General features: G+C 38.5%; 1 protein-coding gene across 5 annotated transcripts; it reads left to right on the forward strand.

The window, feature by feature from the left end:
* The first annotated feature begins 239 nt into the window (after window positions 1–239).
* LOC107048622 (PH and SEC7 domain-containing protein 2) lies at window positions 240–22,300 on the forward strand. 5 transcript variants are annotated; one of them, XM_015271876.2, is made up of 14 exons: window positions 240–1,090; window positions 11,780–11,846; window positions 13,077–13,130; window positions 14,040–14,406; window positions 14,477–15,596; window positions 15,802–16,037; window positions 16,102–16,295; window positions 16,391–16,583; window positions 16,850–17,019; window positions 17,162–17,378; window positions 17,623–17,767; window positions 17,984–18,127; window positions 18,458–18,633; window positions 21,637–22,300. In XM_015271876.2, the coding sequence occupies exons 1-14, from the start codon at window positions 956–958 to the stop codon at window positions 21,656–21,658; spliced, it is 3,240 nt and encodes a 1,079-aa protein (XP_015127362.1). In that variant the 5' UTR covers window positions 240–955; the 3' UTR covers window positions 21,659–22,300. The 5 variants fall into 5 exon arrangements, with proteins under 5 accessions (XP_015127362.1, XP_015127361.1, XP_015127364.1 ...); XM_015271875.1 differs by lacking the exon at window positions 21,637–22,300 and having other exon boundaries at window positions 18,458–21,080; XM_015271878.1 differs by lacking the exon at window positions 21,637–22,300 and having other exon boundaries at window positions 17,623–17,704; window positions 18,458–21,080.
* Window positions 22,301–22,320: the final 20 nt, after the last annotated feature.

Genomic DNA, 22,320 nt, shown 5'->3' on the forward strand with positions numbered 1-22,320 from the left:
TGAATGAAAATAAATGGGAATAAATAATAATAAATGTCCACAGTAAAACTACTAATTTATCATTCCTCCATTCTCATGACTGGAATTTTTGAGAATAATAAATGCTGAATTCTCTTCAATTTGCAACATAAAATTATTTGAAAGGGAAGTTGATTTGGCAAGCGCAGTGAATCCCAGCTGGACAGCCCCTGGAGGTGGCGCCATCCCTTCGAGAACCAGTACCAGTAGCCGTGCACACGCCGGTACGGGAGGGTGCGTTTGTGTGTGTGGAGAATCCATTATATCCGCGTATTTCCCCGTGTGTGATGCCAACGGATCCAGCACATTTCGCCTCAACACTGTGGTCGTTGTCACGGAGCACCAGCAGAGGTGTTAGCAGGGTGATCCAAACAAATTGCCATAAAATTATTCCCCCTATTACCCCTCAAAAATCATTCCAACAAAACAACAAACATCTGATTATTCCATTGGCTGGAGGTGCAGTGGATCTCTGAGGTGAAGTGTCAAGGAAAAAGGGTAAAAAAAACGTTGAAAAAGTGGAGAAGAAGGGTATCCGGCGTCTGAGCCGAGTGATGGAGGCAGTGAACACAAGTGAGAGTGAGTGAGAAAGCGCCGAGGGCGCAGGAGTTGCAGTCTCTTGGACATAGGACATTCCTTGTCGTTTGCATTTCAATATCTCACCCTATTGCCCCGAGGGAACCGATAATACACGAGTGTACGTGGGGATAAACAATTGGAGTTGATCCCTGTGCGTTAACAAACGCGGGAAACAAGTGAGTGACTGCGAAGTGGAAAAATCGATCGAGAAGAAAATTGTGAATAATAATCTCCAACGTCTTTGGTGAGCATTGGCGATTCGCGGGGTGTGTTTTACCTGGCGTTGTGTCACGGGATTCTCCCCTTCAGTTATTAAACCCACGGGGATCGATGTCTGTGGTGTGAGGGAGGTGAAAACATGGCTGAGGAGCTGCTGGTCACGCTTAGCAGAAACGACACAGCGGGATTCGGATTCTCCTTGCTTGGTACTGCCGGCTTACCCCACGTCATTTATGATATTGTAGAGAATTCACCGGCAGCGGAGTCTGGCAAGGTGAGTCATTACTTTTCTGAGGAGGTTTTCATTATTCCATCAGCATTTAATGGGGATTAAATGGTTTTTTTTGCACCTTTGGAGACTGAATTACGGGCGTATCGACCCGTTCGTTATTCCGAGGGATATTTTACATGGTTTGTGGTTCCAGGGTCATTCAATGACGAAATATCAAACTAATTAATTTTTTTCATTGTTTTTTAAAAACTTTTGCTACTGTCGTTTCTGATGAAAACTTGGAAATGATTCTCTATAAATATATAAATGTCTGAAAATGTTGAGAGATTTTTTTTTAGTCCATGACATTCGCCACAGTTTTCATTACCAACCACAGCTCATTACCGAGATAATTCTGCAATTATGAGTGAGTGATGAAACGGTTCATTTCAAGTCTAACAAGTGTGTTAATTATCACGAGAATTAATAATTTCTGCTCCTAATTCCATCATTTATTTTTGGAGCAAGCAAGGATGAACGATGAATAGAAGAGAGAAAACGTGAAGAATTCACCATTACTTATTTTCGTCATTTATTTGTGAAAATTTCCAGAACATTCGGCATTTTGCATTCTGTTTTACGTCTTCGCGTTGAAGAGACATTTCCTGCGTGTCTTAAGCGTGAGTGTTGAGCTTTTCAAAGTGTATTACACATAGTAAATAGTAAAGTGGCAGTTCTTGTGACAAGTGTCTCGGAAACAAGTGGATGATAAAATAGTGCCGCCTTTGCAACGAGAGGCACCCGTGTAATTTCCACCACTTCAGTTGTTGTTGTTTTATTCTTTAATATTCGGACGGCTGCAATGTAAAAAAAATAGTTCACACGGATGGATTTAACTCCGCCGTGGGATTCGGTTGAAGGTGGGGAGTCATTGATGTTCTACTAGTGGGTCTATGTATCGTGGGGACAACGCCTTTATCTCCTCTCATGCGAAATTCATCCTCAATTCCCGAATGAAACGCTTTTTTGCTCCCACCTTTGACCCAGATAGTCATTTCAATTAATCAGACTCTCACGACGTAACAAATTCAACTATTTAATTGTGATTATCTCCGGATGTGTGGGGAAATTGATCAATGGAAATAGTAGCACTGGGTGATTCAAATGACTTTCAGTTGCGAATATTGCGAATCATTTGAATGATTTTCATTGTTGGTGAGCTCTTCATTTGATTTTAGTTTCAGTGTCTCTTCTGTTTTATTCTCCCTCGCTCTTACACTTTCTTTATAAATTATGCATGAAGAGTATGTTTTACCTTAGGGGAGTTGTACATCTCAGGGTATCAAAGTATATAAATAGAAACTCTCATCCTATTCTATTTTATTCCTCTTTATTATCCATAAAAAATAGAAACGAATAATAGTCATTTCCACTTAAATAGGATAATTGAATTAAAATGTACAGTTGTCACTTGTCAATTTCTCAATAGCCAAGGTGTTTTTTTATTCGTTCCACGAAGCAATTGACCACTGATACATTGAGGCGGACTTACAATTATTGTAATTGACTCCTTGATAAGTCGATGGGAGGGTGGATCGGTGGGTGGTAACGTCCAGGGTGGGAGTGCAACACACCCGCTACCAATCTTCTTGGAAATTAATAGTCCCTACTATCATGAGCCATTTCACGTGAATTTCCAGTGTAGAGTGTAGATGGGTTTAAACGCCGTGGCAGCGTAAACTTTATGGAGGGAATTAAAAAAAAAGAGGCGAGAAAAAATGAGACGTGAATTTAAATATAGAGAAACAGAGGGCTGCTGGGGAAAAGTGGAGCGACCTCGTATTTCTGCGACCCTTTTTTTTTTTTCATTGGATTTTTTTTTCTGTTTTTATACGAGTCGACTCCCTTTTTTTCGTCGTTGGTTTCCGCGAAACGTAAATTGCAAGGATCGGTGGAGCGCCTTTTAATTGCCGACGGGCCAGAGTCTAGTTGGCCCGGGGATTATTATGCGATCGGAATATGGTGATGAGGGTGGTGATAATGGGAAGTTGGTTCAATGGTAGAAACAATGGAGAGATTTTTCAAGTTTTTTTTTTTTGAGTGTTATCATGAATTATTCGAGGAACTATTTTGGGGATGTCTTCAAACTAGTGGATTCAGAGGGGAATGCGAGATGTTTTTTTTTCTAAGAAATGTGTAAATTATTCATTAACACCTTGTGAAGAATAAAATTTTCAGCAAAAATTGTCTGCAAACGAAACTTTACAATGTCATTTGTAAAAAATTGATGGATGATTCGAAGGTTATCTCCAACCCGCCCCATTGATCACCTCCAGTGCCCCCCTCCCGTGACTTCCTCCCATTCACAAGTAGTTACCCAAAATGTCATCCACTGTGAATAACAATGCAATTTCCAACCGCCCCATTGCATTCTCCATCTCACGAAGAGTTACAAATAATGTCAATCCACAAAATCCAATTATCCCCCGCGCTTATTTCACCCCCATTCCCATTGGTCTGTTGACCTGGCCTGCCATTGGGGTTTCCCTCAAGACCACGATGCACGTAATCCCCAACAACCGACAACATCAAAGTAATAAAACACGGAAAGTCCATTAAAAAGTGACTCGAAAATTCCGCTAGAGAGGTTTATTTTGTAAATCAAAGCTAAATCAATTTGCTCAACCCTGTAATCTCCCAATCATATTTGTTTGTTTGTCCTTTTTATCAGTAATTGACTGGTGTGCTCTGCTGGATGGAAACAAAAATTCTTCTCTCTTCCTTTTTCCCTTTTCTTCTCTCAATACTTGATTGGATCATTGGATTTTTTAAAAATATACATTAGAGAATTGAAACAATGCAATGTTTCACTTAAAAATTCAATCATCCCCTCATCGAAAACAACAGATCCAAAAATCTTTAAAATTCACGGTACAAACTAGAATAAATATCTAAAGGCACAACGATTGTAAATTTTAGACGTTAAAAATGAGCTAAAAAAATTTCAACTCATGGTGTAAATAAATCCCGGCAATTTGCTCATTTTAAACATTAAAAATTGAAAAAAAAAAATGCTATATTGTTGATTCAACGGGGCACGCTGCGACACAAAGAGGCAAATGTCTGGCTTCCGAGCATAGTAGCAAGTGTATGGGATATTGTTTGAGGGTTAATCGTCAGGCTTGACCCGGCTATTCACTTCCGGCGTCATTCTCTAACGCCTTTATCTCAAACATTGTCTGCATACTAATACAAACATCTCGGCACTGCTCAACTCAGTGGAATCCTCTTTCGGGTTTTTTAAAGAGGCAGGGATCACGATGCCAAACATCATCAAATATTTATCCTTCAGCTGACTCTGTTCTCGTGTGATTAAAACTTAAATTCCACTTGGTTTAAATGTTCCGTGCATAATGGAAAAAGGGGAAAATTGTTGATGAAGTTTGTTGCAAATATCTGCAGAGTTGAGGGGAGTGGAGAAGGGGATCGTTAAAAAGTGGAGGAAGTTTATAGCGGATAACTGGGAAACCTTTTCACGGGATTAGTTCGCTCAGACATTTTTTTTTAGGAGATGGAGAGACAAAAATTTGGGGAATTTTTCTCCGGCTGCTGATGCACTTAGCGTTATTGTCAATTATACGAGTGCAATATCAATCTTTTACTTTAGATGAAAAATGAAAATTCAGTGCATTAGTGATTGAATATCAACATCAAATGAATTAATTGGAATTCCGTTTCAACATTTGAATGAGTGAAAAGAAAAAGACAAAGTCCTTTTTCCATTTGACACCGGGAAGAAAGCTATTTGAATAAATAAATAAACAGATCGGAAGCGAGTGAAAACTAGGTGGGTTTTCTTACCTGGCAACTGTGTGCACCGTCCTACGCGTTCCGCATACGCGATATGTTTGCCATTGACGAATGGAGGCGGAGGTTGAAGTGCTTTTCCGTTTCCGGGTGGTTCGGCAAAGATATGGAAAGGCGCCTCGCTTGACAAATCTCTCAGACGTAATATCGGAGGGGGAGGACTAGAGACAGGGCTACAACAGCAAAACAAAATGTTTCACTACTTTTCCCTATCTTTCCGTATCGATCTCCACTTGTATAGAACATTTCACCGTCGATATTACGAGCGATCGACTGGAATTTACAGTTGTATCGTAAAATGCGCAAGTAGCTCAGTGTCGTGAATATTTTCTCGAAAAGCACGAAAAGTTTTTAACAGAAAAAATAGTCTGCTGACATTTTCTCGAAAAATCACTCGTTATCAAGATAATTTCATGTTCAACAAGATGGGAAATTCCAGTTGTTGGGCCACGTTTCACCACTTCAAGCCTGAATTTATGTTTAATTACTTTGGTTTCAGCAGAAACGAAGATTATTAAAAGTAATTTTGCCCATTTTATCGTGCAATCTCCCCTGAAAATCGTGTGGAAGACAGTGGAATATACGAACAAGTCTGAAGGGGGTTGGAAATTTACGAGAGCACTTTGCAGGTAATTCGGGTCTTTATGCGGAGAATTCAGGGTATTCACCACGCTATTTTCGTCCTTAAAACTTTTCCCCTGTCATTGAGAGAGCCCAAGTGGCTCCAAACTTTTGCATCAGTAGGTGATAATAAACCAAAAGGCCTGCCTTTCCCTGTTGCAGGAGAAAAAAATCAATGGGAAAACTGTTACACAAACTTTTTCCTCATTTTGGATGAAACCGAAAAGGACAATTATCCCGGAATAACAAGGAAAAACAAGTGGATTGTGTTACCCACTGCGAAGAGGTGAAACACGTGTCATGGGAAATGCAAGAGCCAGCGCTTGATTGTGCGTAGACACTCAGAGACCCAGACATCGATCCTATAGGCTTCAGCCCTCCCGAGAGGGAAATAGAGAGCGCCCCCCAATCTCGTATTGGGCTCGTAATCCGTTCACGTAACTTGTATTTTCACTCGAGAGTACCTTGTTTGGGTGTCCTTACCACTTCTCACTTGTTTTTCTCTCGTTCGTCGTGACAATCATAGACTGAGGGAATTTTTAGGAAATTCTAGAGGGATAAAAAAAAATACTACATTTCTCAATTTCGTAAAACTCATTGATTTTATCAAGATAAAACATTCCATCAGCCGTCCAGTATTTCTCATATTCTCCAATAACTTTCACTCAATTTTCTTCGGGCTCGTTGGCATTCTCTTTGGATATCCTTATTTGTCTTTTCTCCAAGACAATTTCATATCTTCAATTTGTGGAGAGCGAAAGAAAAAAGGGGGACTTGATCTCTTGGTATTTTTACAACCCGTTGTTCTTACATCTCTCATACTCTCAGGGAGAAAACAAGCCATCCTCCTGGAAGAAATGAGCCGTAGAAATTGGGGTCACCGAACCCCTTCAACCCCTCGTGTACTCCAACCAAAATGGCTCAGAGGTAAGAGAAACGTCTCTGCACACAGGGGTAATCCCATTGCCGAGAAAATTTCGTTAGTGGGGTTCAGCTGGAATGAAACAGTTGTGGTGGCGCAGAGTTTTCGTGAGTTGGATGTTGAAAATTGTTAGCCAATGGAGAAGTCTGCCCTCTCCATTGGTTAGCAGGGATAATGAATGAACTCTACACCGAATTACGCCTCATCTTTCGCACATTTTGGTGAGCCTAAAGTTTTCAGTTGATCGATTTATCTTGATTAGTGAGTCATTCTGCGGATTTTAGAGGCATGGCGTAGTGAGAACGAGAACAAATGAGCAATGTTATTCAACTCGCAAAAAAACTTGCCATTTCTCTTCACGTTTGAAACGTGAAAATGCATATTCATCTTGGAAGTGACAGCCAACAATATTTTCAATATTCATATTTTGACAAAAGCCTTTAGGCTTTTCCTTCTAAAATCAAAATAACTTGCCCACCCCAAAAGAATATTTACTCCCATAATTTTCTTAATTTTATACCACTCCTTCAATAACCGCCTCAATAAATTTTCTCCAGCACCACGAAAGCTCAAGAATCCTCATGAACGCTCGACGAAGAGTTTAAAATAAAACCCAGTGGCACGTGAATAATTCGCCCTCTCTCAGTATTATTCTCAAACTGGCACGAAAAAAAAACCCAAGAATCGGATAAAATAAAAGAAACATTTGAATGACAATACTAAAAGCAAATGTGTTCCAGATACGCAGTGAAGATTCCTATTGGGACAGTGATGAATAGCTCAGAGCGTACCTCGAGCTTTCCTCACAGACTCACTAATACAGGGAGACGAGACCTCTCTACACACGATTCCTGCGAAATAAAAACGACGAACGAGAGAAAAAAATGCGTCTCGTTTTACTCCAGTTAAAGCTGTTGAGACTCACTGGTTGAATGGAACATTTCCTTCTCTCTCTCTCTCTCCCTTTTTTTTCAACTTTTGTAGCCAATCCCACGTGTAACAGAAATAGCAGGAGAAAATGACAGAAGAAAAAAAACATTGTCCCTCGATTGTGTCATGCGACAATTCCACATGGACATTCTCCCCTGCGATTCAACGACACGAAACTGACGTTACCACTGATATGAAGATGTATGCACGTATACCTTGGAGCTGATGAGGGGCATTGGAGGCCTCTCACAAAGTGTTTCTGGCTGTGACGTTGGATTTAAGGAAGGGATGAGAGATGAGAGGGATACAAAATTTAAAGATTAACTCATCATTCATGCAGGCTGTCTTGTGTAGCTGGATTAGCTGGGGGGTTGAAAATTTGAAGCTTGAGGAAATGATATGATTACTTGTGGGAATTCAAGGGGAGTTGATGTGAAAGAGGGCAGTTCGATCAGGAGGCAGAAAGTTTCTAGGAGGAAGTTTCTAGTTTTATTTAAATGTTGCGAGGGATGAATGGAGTGCGATAGTGCTTGGGATTGGAAATTTCGGAAAGCTGTTCGGCGATACGGCTTTCAAAGTCTTTTATGTCTTTGTTTTTCAAAGAAGATAACAAGAGATTTAGTGGTAAAACGAGAAGAGTCAATTCGATTCCAGAACCGGTGAGGTTTTGATGAATATCTCTTATATAAAACGATGAGGAAAAACAGTGCCCTTCGAACATCTATAAATTTGTAGATGTTTCACAACTACAGATCCAAAAATAAAATTCTCTCATCAATACCCGATATCAAAATACCAATGAAATCGCCAATAAATCCAATGAATGGATCACTTGACTCAAATAGACACTGATGTCACATCCAGTGTTAGAAAATGGAATAAACCCGGAGAGAGCTTGATAATTATATCCTGAATCCCGAGAAGTGTCTGGCCGTTAAACTACCCTTGGTTTATCCACGCTTATCGACCCTCGGGTGTTTATCAGGTCAGGAGTGCAGTGACGGCAGGCACTCGGGGAATTGATATCCACAATTCTCACTCGGTGACGTCATCAAATTATACCGGATGTGACGAGTCAATGGTGAGATACTATCATCCAGACACTAGTCATCGATTTTACTGTCTGGGGATTTTTTCCGGGGCTTCGAGACGCCAGGATACCTCGTTCCAAGCTCTTTAGCAATCTTATATTGGAGATAATCTTGGATAAAAAGAGGAAGTAAATTGTGAGAAGCTCTTTATGTAATCGAGAGACAATCACCATTAGTTTTTTAAATGCAAATGATATTTCATTTTGAGATGGAGTTGTGCATTTTAATTGAAAATTCAAATCGTTCAATTAAATCGCTCTCATCCAAATGATGGAGGAACATTGTCCCTTGGGGTGAATAACGTCAACTTTATTGTTCCTATTTTTATGGAAATATAGAATGGGAAACAGGTCAAAATTGAATAATCTCAACGAGATTAGTTTTCAAGTTGAATTTAGGGATTATGTCGCGTGTGCACATCCATACGCGGTTAGCAGGCATGTGTGCAGTACGTGCCTCTTGGTGTTATGAATATGCATTGGGAAAGGAAACAAAGAATGAGGAGGTACGGTCAGAGAGCGAGGAAGCCGCGTTCAGCAACTCCCCAACGTCCGGCTAATTCGGATGCCGGTGGGTTCAGTGGTTCGAAAAAAAAAACGAAAAAGAGAGGATTCCAGTCGGTAATTTTTTAGGGGAGAATGGAACACGAATTTATGGATTTATTATTCCAGAAAAATCATTTTTTTATTGTCACTCTATATTTATTTTTCATTGATATCATTTGTTTTCCAAAAAAAAAATTCAACATTGAAGATTGACTCAATGAAACAAGACGTATATTAAAGTTTCATTTTACAATAAAAAAAAAATCGTTCAAACTGAATAGGAAGATAGTATCAGTCTAGACACACCATTCTATCTCATGTGATTATCATCTGACCCAAGATGAACTCCCGTGGAATGCCTTTGACTGATCGTTTAGTCAGCGAAGTAAGTGAAGTATGAAAACAACGAGAATAAAGAAAAAAAGGGGGTAACAATGATCGATTCTCCAACTCATCCCCTGGAACAGCAGCCCGGCGAATGAAGCTATTATTTGCAGAGTCTCGTGATTTTCCTCCCACATATTGGGGGCTTTCATGGCGTGACTATTGGCCTGATGGAAATAACGAGTGAGTGAGGTGAATAAAAAAAAAATGAAAAGAACAAAATAACAGAAATGGGAGAAAGGTGTTTGTCTGGCTGGAATTGTGTGGGACACGCAGGGGCCAAACAGTGTATTTAAAGCGGCAATTTGTTCGGGATGCATTTGATGTTTACCTGCGTGACGTCTGCGGCCTTTTGTCAATGGGACCTTGCGTGACACTGGCACGTGGTTGGGAATGAAAGAAAAAAATGTCTATTCTTGACATCAAGTGACAATGATGATTCATCTTTATTGGGATTAGCCTGTCAGGTTTGGAAGAGGGAATATTTTGGAGATTAAACTGTATTACTTTGGCAATGTTTAAAATATTAATGCAATCATTGATAAAATGTTGAAAATTTCAGGCAAATGTAGTGAATATAAATCCCTTGGGGGCGAAATAGCTGTTGATAAGTACGTTCCCCCGCAAAATACTGAACAAAAGCCTCAAGACAGATTAATCAACCCCCAAACACTAGGATCAACTCAATGAGTGACTCCTTTACTCAAGCGCATTTTAGGGGTGGCTGAGGCTTTTAAGATTTCACAATGTTCAGACACACGAAAATAACAGCACAGAAAGCTGTCAGTACGGTGAAGGCCGTTAAGTGGCTTAAAACCAGTGCCAGGGCGAAGGCTCAAACGAATTTTCAATTAAAAGAACATTCTTACTCGTAGACGTGGAGTTAATAACAAAATGCCAACATGAAAGTTTCGTGAGTTTGAGAGCACGAGATGTGTTGATGTACATGTATAATGGAACAATGTCAATATCAGGGATATAAATAACGACTGGCTGAGGGTTTTGAGACACCAGAGGGAGATGGGTGGGAGTCTCAGGTCTAAAAAAAAACATCAGTGCTGCTTTAATCGTGGTGAGGAGTGTTAAATTGTTTTCTATTTTGTCATTAAACTTTTTGCAATCCAATTAAATGAACAAAATATTTATTCCATGAGTCTTCCCTTCATGAATGAGGAGAAATAATTAATTCAAGCCCATCTAAATTTTAAAAACAATTGTGAATATTTATAAAAACTGAAAATGAAATGGCTCAAAGGTTTTTAATTTACTCATTGGATTTGAAATATTGAAAAAAAAAGTGAAATGCAGGTATTTTCATTGTGCAAAAGCTGCTGCTGCTGCTGTTGCTCACCTGAGCATTCAAAAACCGACAGATACAATTACGTAGTTTACAGTCGACTAGAGGATGAGGTAAATCGTTGCTAATATGAAATAACTCGAGAATAGTCGGTATTTAACGTACAATTTATCGTTTTCTGTGGATGGCGTTATGGATCTATACATGCACTCATGTATGATATTATGTTTTGGGGTGGGGGTAAGGGAGATGGAGGGTCATGGCTCGTAATCACGCGTGGCATACAGCCGCGGCTGGCCTCTGTGACGATTCAATTTTGCGGCTGGCTGGACTTGCGACGCATTCTATATACGGTTTAGAATGTTTAGCCTATTAACTACGATGGATATTTCATGGAAACATGTGGGTTACAATAGTTTCCAATTAAACTTTAGGATTAATTCAATAATGAAGCTTCTAAATTACCAACGGGGACAGAAAAAACCTGTTTTTTTTTCTTCAAATTTTTGAATATCTTGGAAACTATGGAGTTTAGGGAAAAAAGTTGGGAAACCTTCTTTTGTAGCTTACGAAATTTTCAACAAAAGTAACGTGATATTGACTCTAGACTGTATCTTAGGGAAAATTTAGGTTGAATCGACTGATGGGAAATTTTCGTGCTTATTTGTATCTAGAATAATCGATAGTGCTTCTGGTTATAATCGCATAAACAGGCAATATCCCGAGTGGCCAATCGAAAGTGAGTGGCCTCGTGTAGATCCCGCGTGTTATGCGTTTCGAAGCCAACCACCCAAAGTGTCCTACGTAACGATGCGCATAACGTGGGTCGAAGGCTCGTTTCACTTCCTCCTTCTGGGTCTATGTTGTCAAACGCGATGCATTTAATGACCGTGTCTCACCCTAATGTCTTGCGTTTACCTGTCACAAGCTCCTCTGCGTCTGTAATATGCATTAAAGTTGATATTTTGTGACAATACTTTTGGTAATGTAACAAATTTCTAATTTCCCCAATCTCATTCTATCATTTCCTCTTTTCCTCCTGAAAAATGTTACATCTTTATAATCAATAAATAAAAAATTATATCTCCTTTACAGGTAGAGGCTGGAGACGTAATCCTTCGAGTAAATGACATAGACGTCAACCGTTTCACCACCAAGGAAGGTAAGAAATTTTCCTCACATCTAAAAATAAAGTTTCTTCTTCGATACTTTAATGGGACTTTCTGCGGAGTTAATTTAAGTAATTTAAAAACTATGGAGATGATTGATGCATCAGGGGAGTGCATTGAAAAAGTATCATGTTAGCATGAATTATTAATGAATTTTGACATTTCGGTACTGGAAACGTATGTACACCCGGCAGACAAGGAAAGAAAGCGTATAAAATTAGCTCATAATGAGCTTCAAATTATCCAATATCGAAAATTTAATTCTGATACTTTTGTCTGCCAAGTGTACCAAGTACCATACGTGAATTGGAAAAGTTTGGAATCTCCTCCACTCCATTCGCGGAGTATATACATCAATACGATTTTCTTTTTTTTTCATAAGTAATTTACTCACTCACTTCATCATGTCATTCGGTTTTTATATTTGACTTTAGCGTTTTCTTTCTGTTTTGTAAAATTGGATATTTTAAAATTCTTCTCAACGAGGAAAGATGATTATTGAAATTAATTTATGTGATGCGAAGGAAAATCATACATGTAAGCAATGAAAATTCAAATGAATTGATTAATTAAGGAATATAACCCTGATGGAAGGAAAAAATTATGGGAGCAAGTGGGGTACAATGGACACTCTTGGCTTTCTTTGAGACATGCCAAATGACATGTTGAATTGTTAATGAAATGTGAACCTAAAAAAATGTGAAAAATTTTCCTTTTCCCTTGCCCTTCCCTGTAGAAAAGAGCAAAAAAATCGTAGTTTGATGATAACAAGATTTTTCAAAGGATTTCCTCATTGAGAATATCCAGTGGGAATTTACAATTTGATATATAACGATCCTCACTAGTGTCAACATTGGTAGCCTTAAATCCAACGGCTAATCTTGTGCGGGTGGCTTGCGCTCGCGCAATGCATCGACCTTATCCTGACCTAACACACACCCCGTTGGTGCAAGTGAGTGAGAGAGAGAGAGAGAGAGAGAGAGAGTGAGAAAGAAGGTCCACGTACCTCTGACTTTCATTGCCGCCGGTGGGCGTGCATGCCAGTCGAAACTCAGCCGTGAGAGTCTAGACACACCGGCAAAACCAGTATCACAGACTCAAATAATAATAATAATAATAATAATAATAATGAAAATATTAAACTCGTTTCATTTCACATCTACTTGTATCAACTACATGAAAATTTTATTCTGAGACAAATTGTTTTTTACTCTTCATTTCAGTGCTCAAATGTTTACGATTGTCCTCGGATCCAGTGACCCTAAAGCTCAGGAGGGGTGAGTAGATTTTATGAATTGTTGGGATGGAAAAAAAAACCGAGTGGATTTTATGATGAGTGAATGGAGTTTGTTGGAAGTTGAGGATTTATCTTTTCCTGTAATTTCGTTGGGAGAGGGGTTGATGAGGTGGGGCGGCTGGTGGTGATATTATGATGATTATTCCTTTTATTTTTGTGAAGATTGAAAGTAGTATTTGAACAACTCTAGAAAATGATAAAGTCATATTTCTCGTATTATTCACCTCGAAAAATTATGAATATTTGTAAACAAATGAATAATAGAATAAAATCACCATGAAACCCCGACCCATTCATCGCATCAGGAATAGACGATAAAATTTCTCCAGTGGCGTGGGTTTATCAGTGACGTTTCTTCCTCGATGCTCGAATGGAGCTATACAAAGCATCAGTGTACAGAAATATCCAGTACTGTGCTTGAGGTTTCACATGGATAGACACAGAGTGAATGAAAAAGAAGACCTGGGAAGGATAGATAGGGTAAAAGAAGATTCCTCTCGATTTCCAACTGGTCAGGGGAGTACGTGTGTGTATACATATTTGCCAATGTGTGCTGTATTTTGACTCACTGTGGCCTGCCATTTCGAATGAATGAGTCAATAGAGCGGAGCTTGTCAGACGGGATGTTTGGCTGATTGGTAAAGACGGTTTAGTGTCAGTGGATGTGTATATTATGCGATTTCCATGATTGATCAATTGAATCAATTATTTCCAGTTCAATTGGGGAAAAAGGTAATTGATAAGGATTGGAGGTTGTTGAGGGAAATGGGCTTTCTTTTTTGTTATAAAAATTAACACCATTCTTTGTTGTAAAACATACCCACATCGTGCCACAGAACTCGAAAGGGAATTGTCGTAAGAAAAATGAAAAATGAAAATACATTTGCAGATCCAGCGATAAAAGCACACGTGAGGCGGTTACTAGCCCCAGGACAAGAACTTTTGGACGAAGTGAGTTGTCCACGTGTGTGTGCAGATGGAAGAACCAACTTGGGTAACTACGATGAGCAGAAGAAGAAGAAGGTGAAGGGAAGAAAAGCAGGATCGCCAGAGTTGGCACTCGGTTCGCCACAGGCGGTGGTGCCAGCTGGTGCGCAGTATGCATCAAGAAGCAATGGATCGTACAGCGATGCCTCGGGCTCCTCCGAGTTTGAGGCACTTTTACCAGTTAACACAGACAGTTTCAAAGAGGAGGAACGAGCACAGTGGGAGCCACTATCAGGCGACAAATTTAGCAGACAAAAAAATACACCTAGGTGAGACTTTGAGCTGAATTTCAGGGAACAAATGGAAAATTATGATATTTTGTTTGAATTATATTGTCAGATTCGAGGCATACATGATGACCGGGGATTTAATGTTGAACCTCTCTCGAACCCAACAAAGCACTGGTTTTCTCCCCAAATACCAGAAGAAAGTCGACTCACTCCGTTACAACAACCACTACATCCATCGTCATCACAATTACTACAATCATCACCATCACAATTCAGTCCCAACGAGCCCAAACGAGATGCTGGGCCATCGTTCCTACAAATCCACCACTGGCTCCAATTCAGCCACGACCTCGCCAGTGGGTGTGGGTAAACGAGATCCCAGTCAGTGTCCAAGCATTGTGGACACGAAGACCAACGTCACGAATTTTGGTTACTCAAGTGGTTTCGTCAGGACATCGAGGTCAGAGGATCACCTGCAATTCCAGAAGGACCCGTCGATGAGTGCAGTGGATATTGACATCGATGAGGACGTCACCTCAAGCCTCAACACACTATTAGACACACGACCTGACAGTGGACAGGGTGTCTCGAGTGAGAGGATTGTGTGGACGTATAATGCCCCAGTGAGTTCACCTTCAGCTTCCGCATCAGAACGCACCTCGTGCTGTCAAAATGGCAGTTCATCGCAGTCGTCCAGCAGCAGTTCAGAGGGCACAAGTCCTCAGCGTTCCTTATCCCCAGCCTCTCCAACATCCGTATCCTCATCAGTCATGTCCTCCAATTCTGGATCGCGCAGATTTCCCCTGCCAAGTCCAGGTAATCCCTTTCCCCAATCAAGCAACAGTCCCAATCTGCCCAATTGCTCAGCAGGAACTCCAAGCTTTCCACCGACAAATGGTGATCTCAGTCAATCAGAGGCCATCAGCAACATGTCAAGCCCGGATTACAATGACGAAGAGACTATGGACATTCTCAGTGCACGTGATATTATGATGGTTAGTGATCCAAGTGACAGTGACTCGACGATCCTCGCGAGTGAACCACCGCAGAGGAGAATTAATAAGAGTATGGGCTATGCACAAGAGCACAGCCAATCTAGTGAGCATAGGATTGTAATACAGGTCAAGGGGCCTGACAAGGAGAGCAGGACTTCCAGCAGTCCCAGGAACAGAAGGAGAAGCAATAGTGGAGGTGGTGGTGGTGAACAGCAGCAGAGACCATCGTCTGGCGTGAGTTTTACTAAAGAATATTATTATTACTGTTGTTGTTCTTAGTATTATTATTATTATTATTATTATTATTATTATTATTATTATTATTATTATTATTATCGTGTAGTATTCCTCACCCAAGTCTTTTTTATATATATCTACTATCTCATATGAATGTAAAATCCTGTTAATTCCTAATATACGTGGCGTACCCTGGCGTTAGGAGTTGAAGGAAAACGAGGATGAAAATGAAATACATATTGGTTCGTGCGATGAACAGAAACAGAGTGGACAGTCACCACCGCAATCGGCTGACGAGGAGAGTGACATTGAGAGTCTCCACAGCTTCCACTACAGTCCTAAAGCGGTGGATCTGCCGTCAGCAGTGAGATTGGCCAAGAGATTGTATTCACTCGATGGATTTAAAAAATCGGACGTGTCCAGGCACCTCAGTAAAAAGTAAAATTCCACTGCATAATTTATTTGGTTTCATCATTTGGTTAATGGTATTTTTCTTTTTCAGCAACGACTTTTCCAGAGCTGTTGCTGAAGAATACCTGAGATATTTCAGTTTTGAAGGGGACACGCTGGACGTGGCACTCAGAAAGTTTCTCGCACAGTTCTCACTGACTGGTGAGACCCAGGAGAGAGAACGTGTACTTGTACATTTTTCAAAGAGATATATCGACTGCAATCCTGGCTCTTTCAATTCTCAAGGTTAATAATATTATAATAGTGAATGAAGAATTTTTTGGTGAATTATTCACGAATAATAAAGGAAGTAATTTTAATTGTTTATTCATATGTTCCAGACGCCGTGCATACACTAACATGCGCTATAATGCTCCTCAATACCGATCTACATGGACAGAACATTGGAAGAAAAATGTCGTGCTCCGAGTTCATTGAGAATCTGTCGGAGCTCAACGATGGTGATAATTTTCCTAGGGAGGTGCTCAAACAACTTTACACGGCTATCAAGTCTTATCCTCTCGAATGGGCACTGTGAGTATAGATTGAGTGGTTGTTGTATTGGAAGAGCAAATTTCAAACTACTTGCGGTCGTGAGTGCTGCAGGAACTTGAGAGAAAACTTTGAAATTGAAAGGCAATTTGCAATTTTCAATTTTCATTCGTGTACATTGAGCAGTTGCATTAAATTTCTGGGGAAATTTGTAAATAGACAATGGAATGTTATTTGCACTTCAAGTCGATTATAAGGTAAACAATAATGGGGAATACAGTTGTGAATAATTTATCTTTTGATTGAAGCGATGAGGAAGGAGATGACACGGCGTCTCAGGTAATTCAGCAGGGCGATGGGCCAGCGATATCAGCATCCGGCAATCCATTTCTCGATGTGCCAAATGTCACTGGTGCTACTGAATTCAAGAAGGGTTACGTCATGCGCAAGTGCTGTTACGACGCTAACGGAAAGAAAAGTTTGTACCAATTTCTATATGGAATTATGTCAATTGTGAATACATTACGTTATGTTATGTAATTCGAAACGATGAATAGAGAGAATGATGGCGTTTTATTACGGAGAGAGGATTACTCATTTCATTGACGTTTTCATTGCAGCTCCATTTGGCAAACGAGGCTGGAAAATGTATTACTGTACACTACGTGAACTTGTCTTATATCTGCATAAAGACGAGCACGGCTTTCGCAATGATAGCCTACACAATGCCATAAGAATTCATCATGCATTAGCGACCAAGGCGTCCGATTACACGAAAAAACAGCACGTGTTCAGACTGCAAACTGCTGATCAGGCCGAGTACCTCTTCCAAACTAGGTAATTGTTCTATTTCATTGATACTTGACTTTCTCTGAAACCCCCTTGAGTTGTGCATGATATATTTTTTTATTTTTCCATATAAACATTGGACGAAAAATGTTGAACATTTTGCAGTCTTTTATTTTGCTAAATAATGAAAAATTGATGAATTATATTGGTGATTGAAGATATTTTATTCACTAAGAGAAGTGCATTTGTGGAATTTCTCAATTTAGTCATTTATTAATTTCTTTAATAATAGCGATTCCAAGGAGCTTCAGTCATGGATAGACACAATAAACTTCGTATGCGCGAGTTTTTCCTGTCAGCCACTCGCCGGAGCGGTAGGTTCACAACGAAAGTTTCAACGGCCTTTGCTTCCCTGCAGTCACACCAAATTGACGCCTGTAAGCATCATCACTCGGTCCAAGCACGAGTTTATTTTATTTTCCCCCCTTTCCAATTCGCTGAAAACATTCTATTACTTTTGCTCATTAGGACCTCATGCCTACGCTCAGTTCAATTAGATTTACCAGTTGGAATCATTAATTAGTTTAGCTTCTTGGTAATTAATGGTGTTAGTTGGATATTTCATCTAGAATTTATTCAATTTTTTTATGTAGAGAGAACAGTTAAGGGACCACGAAGAGAGGGTTAATAGACTGGAGGCTGAGCTGGAAGAGCACCGGAGGCATCCGCCTGAGCGTGGAGCCAAAGCTCTCACTGTTCAAAATTACAAGGAGAAGGATACCTATCTTCATTACGAGGTAAATAGCGTTTTTGTTGTTTTATGATCGTGTTGAAAAAAATTTTTTTTTTTTTTGGTAGAAATTTCCATCCTCTATGGAAAAATCAATGAAATTAATGAAAATCGGGAAAATCAAGGTGAATATATTCATTTTCTTTACAATGCAACCAAAAATATGACATAGAATACGTACCGATGCTCAAAACTCTCGTCTTTCATTCTTTTCATTAGCAAATATGGATGCAAATTGAGTGATTTCCCCTAGAAGCACTGAGTTCCCAGATAATTTAACTTCTAAGAAAATACAATGATTAAAGTCGTCATATTTTTTTCTGTTTAAAAAATTTAGTTGAAAAGATACAAAACATACGCCTATCTGCTGCGTTCTCGTTTGGCATTTACCGAGGTCGAGCCATCCCTCGTGGAGAGCAGTATCGGTGAAGTTGACGAAGGTGGAGGTGTATTACTAAACGCTGAAGTTGGATTAGTACCACCACCAGTACCAGATCGTCCAGCAACAAATAGGTATAGTTACAGGGCTGCCATTTACAACCGTAATCTACTTAATGGTCAGGACTACGGCGGGGACATTGGTTGACGCGTCATGGGTGTTTTTTCGGCGTGCGTCATCTAATCCTTCATCTAATTAACAATATACACAGGCAGGATAATATGAACAAAAAAAAAAAACCATATTCTAAAGTTCAACGAGAGTTTCAATCAATTGATAGAAGTTAAATAAAAACAGTATCAATTATTACAAGCACAAGGGATAAATAATGTTTTCATTGGAGTTGATGAAATTAATTAATTAATGAGAGATATAATAAGGGTAATACATGAGTCTTCGAATGTACTGAACTGCCTGTGTGTAATACAACGCCGAAATTATTTAATTATTAACAATTGGTGGATTCAGTGGGGTCAAGGGATTTATCGTTTCTGTATATTAATTGTTTTATTTATTGATAGAATTCAATGATTAACTAGGGGCTCTCTGATTGAGGGTCATTACGGATCTGAACATCTCAGTGTGTAATATTAATTAATTAATTAGCGCTCAATTATTAACATAACGAGGGCTCAACTCGTTTATCAACAGCTGAAAGTATGCGATATGGTGCTGGTCTCTGGTTTATTTATAATAAATTAAGTTTAAGGTTTTTTAACACTTCGGCACATATTTCAATCGAGTAAACGTGATTCATTTTGTTTTGTTACTTTCATAAGTATTTGTGATTGAAAAAAAAAACGAAAATCATTTATTCGATTGAAATATTTCTGCTGAATGTTGAATTGGTTCTTCGCTTTTTTATCGTACTGATAACACCGGTTATAATTTAATTAACAAAACAATTGTGTCATATGCAACATATAGTTTTAACTCATGATAATTACGTAGATGTAATCATTGCTTCATTGCCTCTCTAACATCTAAGGATCTGATTTTTTAATCTGTACTTTTATATATAAGTAGATGAATATTATTTAATTTTTTCCTCTTGTTATTTTGAGAGACGTACTGGAGGTGTCAATTAGAAAATCACTTTTTTACGTTTCATGCATTTTGTCGTACTCATATTCTTTTTTTATTCACTTACTCGGTGCATTCTTCTCTCAACGATATTTCATTCCAAACGTGAGAATGTCGATGAAGTAATCTCAACGAAGATTTACGATTGATGCTCGAAAGGCCAAAGAATATGTTTAATAAATAATTCTAGCTTCAACATCAATGACTAACAGCTCATTTGATACATTGCGTTGTTTAGAGCCAAGACTGCACAATAATTGAGAATAAAACAATAGTTGACATGGATATGTTGACATCTCAATGAAAAAATTCCTGATAATTTCTTCCTCAATCATTAGGATTTATTCGAAATTTTGTTTATGTTTGTTTCATTGTTGGCGTTGAAAAGTTGTTTAGAAAGTGAATGAAGTTAAATTACCTATTGAGAGGTTTAAAGAAATATTGTCAATGACATGTATTGCGCATTTGAATTATGTTCGTTGGATAAAAATTATAAAAATTGTTTTTTTTTTTTAATGCTGATTAGGACTTGAACAGTGATAGTATTAATTGTAGAGAGATGTAGTCGTGAGATCTGGGATTATGGAACTGAGGGGCTAATGGATGATTTATCAGAATATAGTGATGTAGCATTTTATAATAATTGTTTACAACAATTCGTTGCAGTATTACGTAATTCTAGTGGGTTTATCCAGGTATAAATGAGAATTGACGTTCACTAAACTGCGGATTCCATAGATTTGTACAACTAGTGTATGGGGGCCTAACGCCTAAGCCTACATGTTATGGGCATCCATCTACGTTTTCACAAATACTATCCATTTGTTGATAGTTCATTTTAACATTTAGAAAGCGTTACATATATTTTTTTTTCAAGAGGAATTATGAAATGAGGAGAATAGATTTAAATCGTGATTTGGATTAATCCAAGGGAGTTTCAATTAATTGTCGATGTTGACGAAGATGTCGTAGGTAGAGGACATCATAATCAAAAGGATCAGCTTTGGCAGTTGTTAGCAGCTACATATATTGAATAGTATTTTTCCATAATTCATCATTCCAGAGTTTAGCAGTCGAAATAGTAATGCTCTCAATTTTTTAATTTGATTTATTCCTTCATTTCAATTACTAGTCTATCATCATTAACAAATGCTAAGAATAATTTCCATATTTTTCATAATTTTTAATAGTAGCTCATCAAATTTTGTCTCCCATTTTGAAATATACGTTTATACACATAGAAAAATCATTGAACACAAGGAATTAAAAGTAATTAATTCTCAACAGTGGATGAATGATAATTAAAGGACGAATAAGAGATTATTCACTTAGTGTATAGGAAGATCCTTGTATAAAGCTGTAATATATGTGGATAATGATAATTATTATAAATACTATTGAAGCTAATGGCAATAAAGATTAAACTATCTCCAAATGATTTAGGCTGAATATTCTTAATGTGCATATTCCCTATATTCATGTTTTTATGAAGTACTATTCCTGTTTGGGATTGTACTTGCACGTGATAAGTTTACACTTCTTCTTCTATTTCCACTTGAATTCATCATCCGCGCACTCATTTACACTGCATGTGCATGTCTTCTCCTCTTGAAAATTAATTAATTCTCACGATTTCATCGAATTTCGACATCTTGAAAAGTGAATTTCTGATCTTAGGGGAGTACAGATAGTCTCAGTTGATAGGCAGGTAAATTTTCTCTGGATAATACGATGAGATGAAGACCCATTTTAGTCCGGCAATTTTTTAATGCAAAAAAATCGCATTTTTTTCATCATGCAATGTCTTGGGAACTAATGGGACAAAACGCGAGACTATTTTTATTTCTCCAAGTATCCTCACTGTCGAGTTATCGCGAGGATCTTTCACCTCACGAGTGATCTACAAAGAAAAAATGAATAACAAGTTCCTAGAAGTTGTCCGACGACGAATGTAACTGAAGTAATACGGAAATTGATTTGTTGCATGCATACAGGGACGACCTGACAGCATCGTGATCACCTGCACCGGAGTACAGAGCCCCAGCCACGTAATCTCCAATCGAATCTCGAAAACAAATGTCTGAATATACTCCCCCTCGTTAATTGAATAGTTCGATAGCAAGTCTAAGCTACTCAACTGGTTATTTATTCGCTGGAGATTGTGAATCTCTCCCCATATCAAAGGGGTTTAAAACACTAATTAGAAATGAAAAAAAAAAAAAAAAACTGTCGTACCTCGCTTAAGTACTTAATACAATTATTTTAAGACTCATTACTGTAATTATTACTATTGAAACTCGTTTGATAGGCGGCTGAAGTATTCCTCGCTTTGTGAAGTGCGTGAATGCCAAAGAATTGCATTTGAATAATTTATTTGAATGTCTGGTATTTCTATAATTTTCTTTGTAAACTTTTGTTGAAGTATGAAACATTGATTTTTTTGTATTCCGTCGATAAATTCTGTTAATTACGTTCGTATGATCAATTATGAAAACAATTCGCTGTGACGTGATAAATTGAGATTGTACTTGATTCTGTATGAATCATCGAATCAAGATTATTGAATATAATCATTATAATTTTTAGTCGCCTTTATTTTTTTTCATTTGCTGAATAAAGTATTACATCGCATTACTGCATAATGTCAATCATATGAAATTTGTCGTCCCCATTTTTTT

Source organism: Diachasma alloeum, unplaced genomic scaffold (assembly GCF_001412515.2).
Source record: "Diachasma alloeum isolate Michigan unplaced genomic scaffold, Dall2.0 Dall_scaffold_00195, whole genome shotgun sequence".
Taxonomy (NCBI): Eukaryota; Metazoa; Arthropoda; class Insecta; order Hymenoptera; family Braconidae; genus Diachasma; species Diachasma alloeum.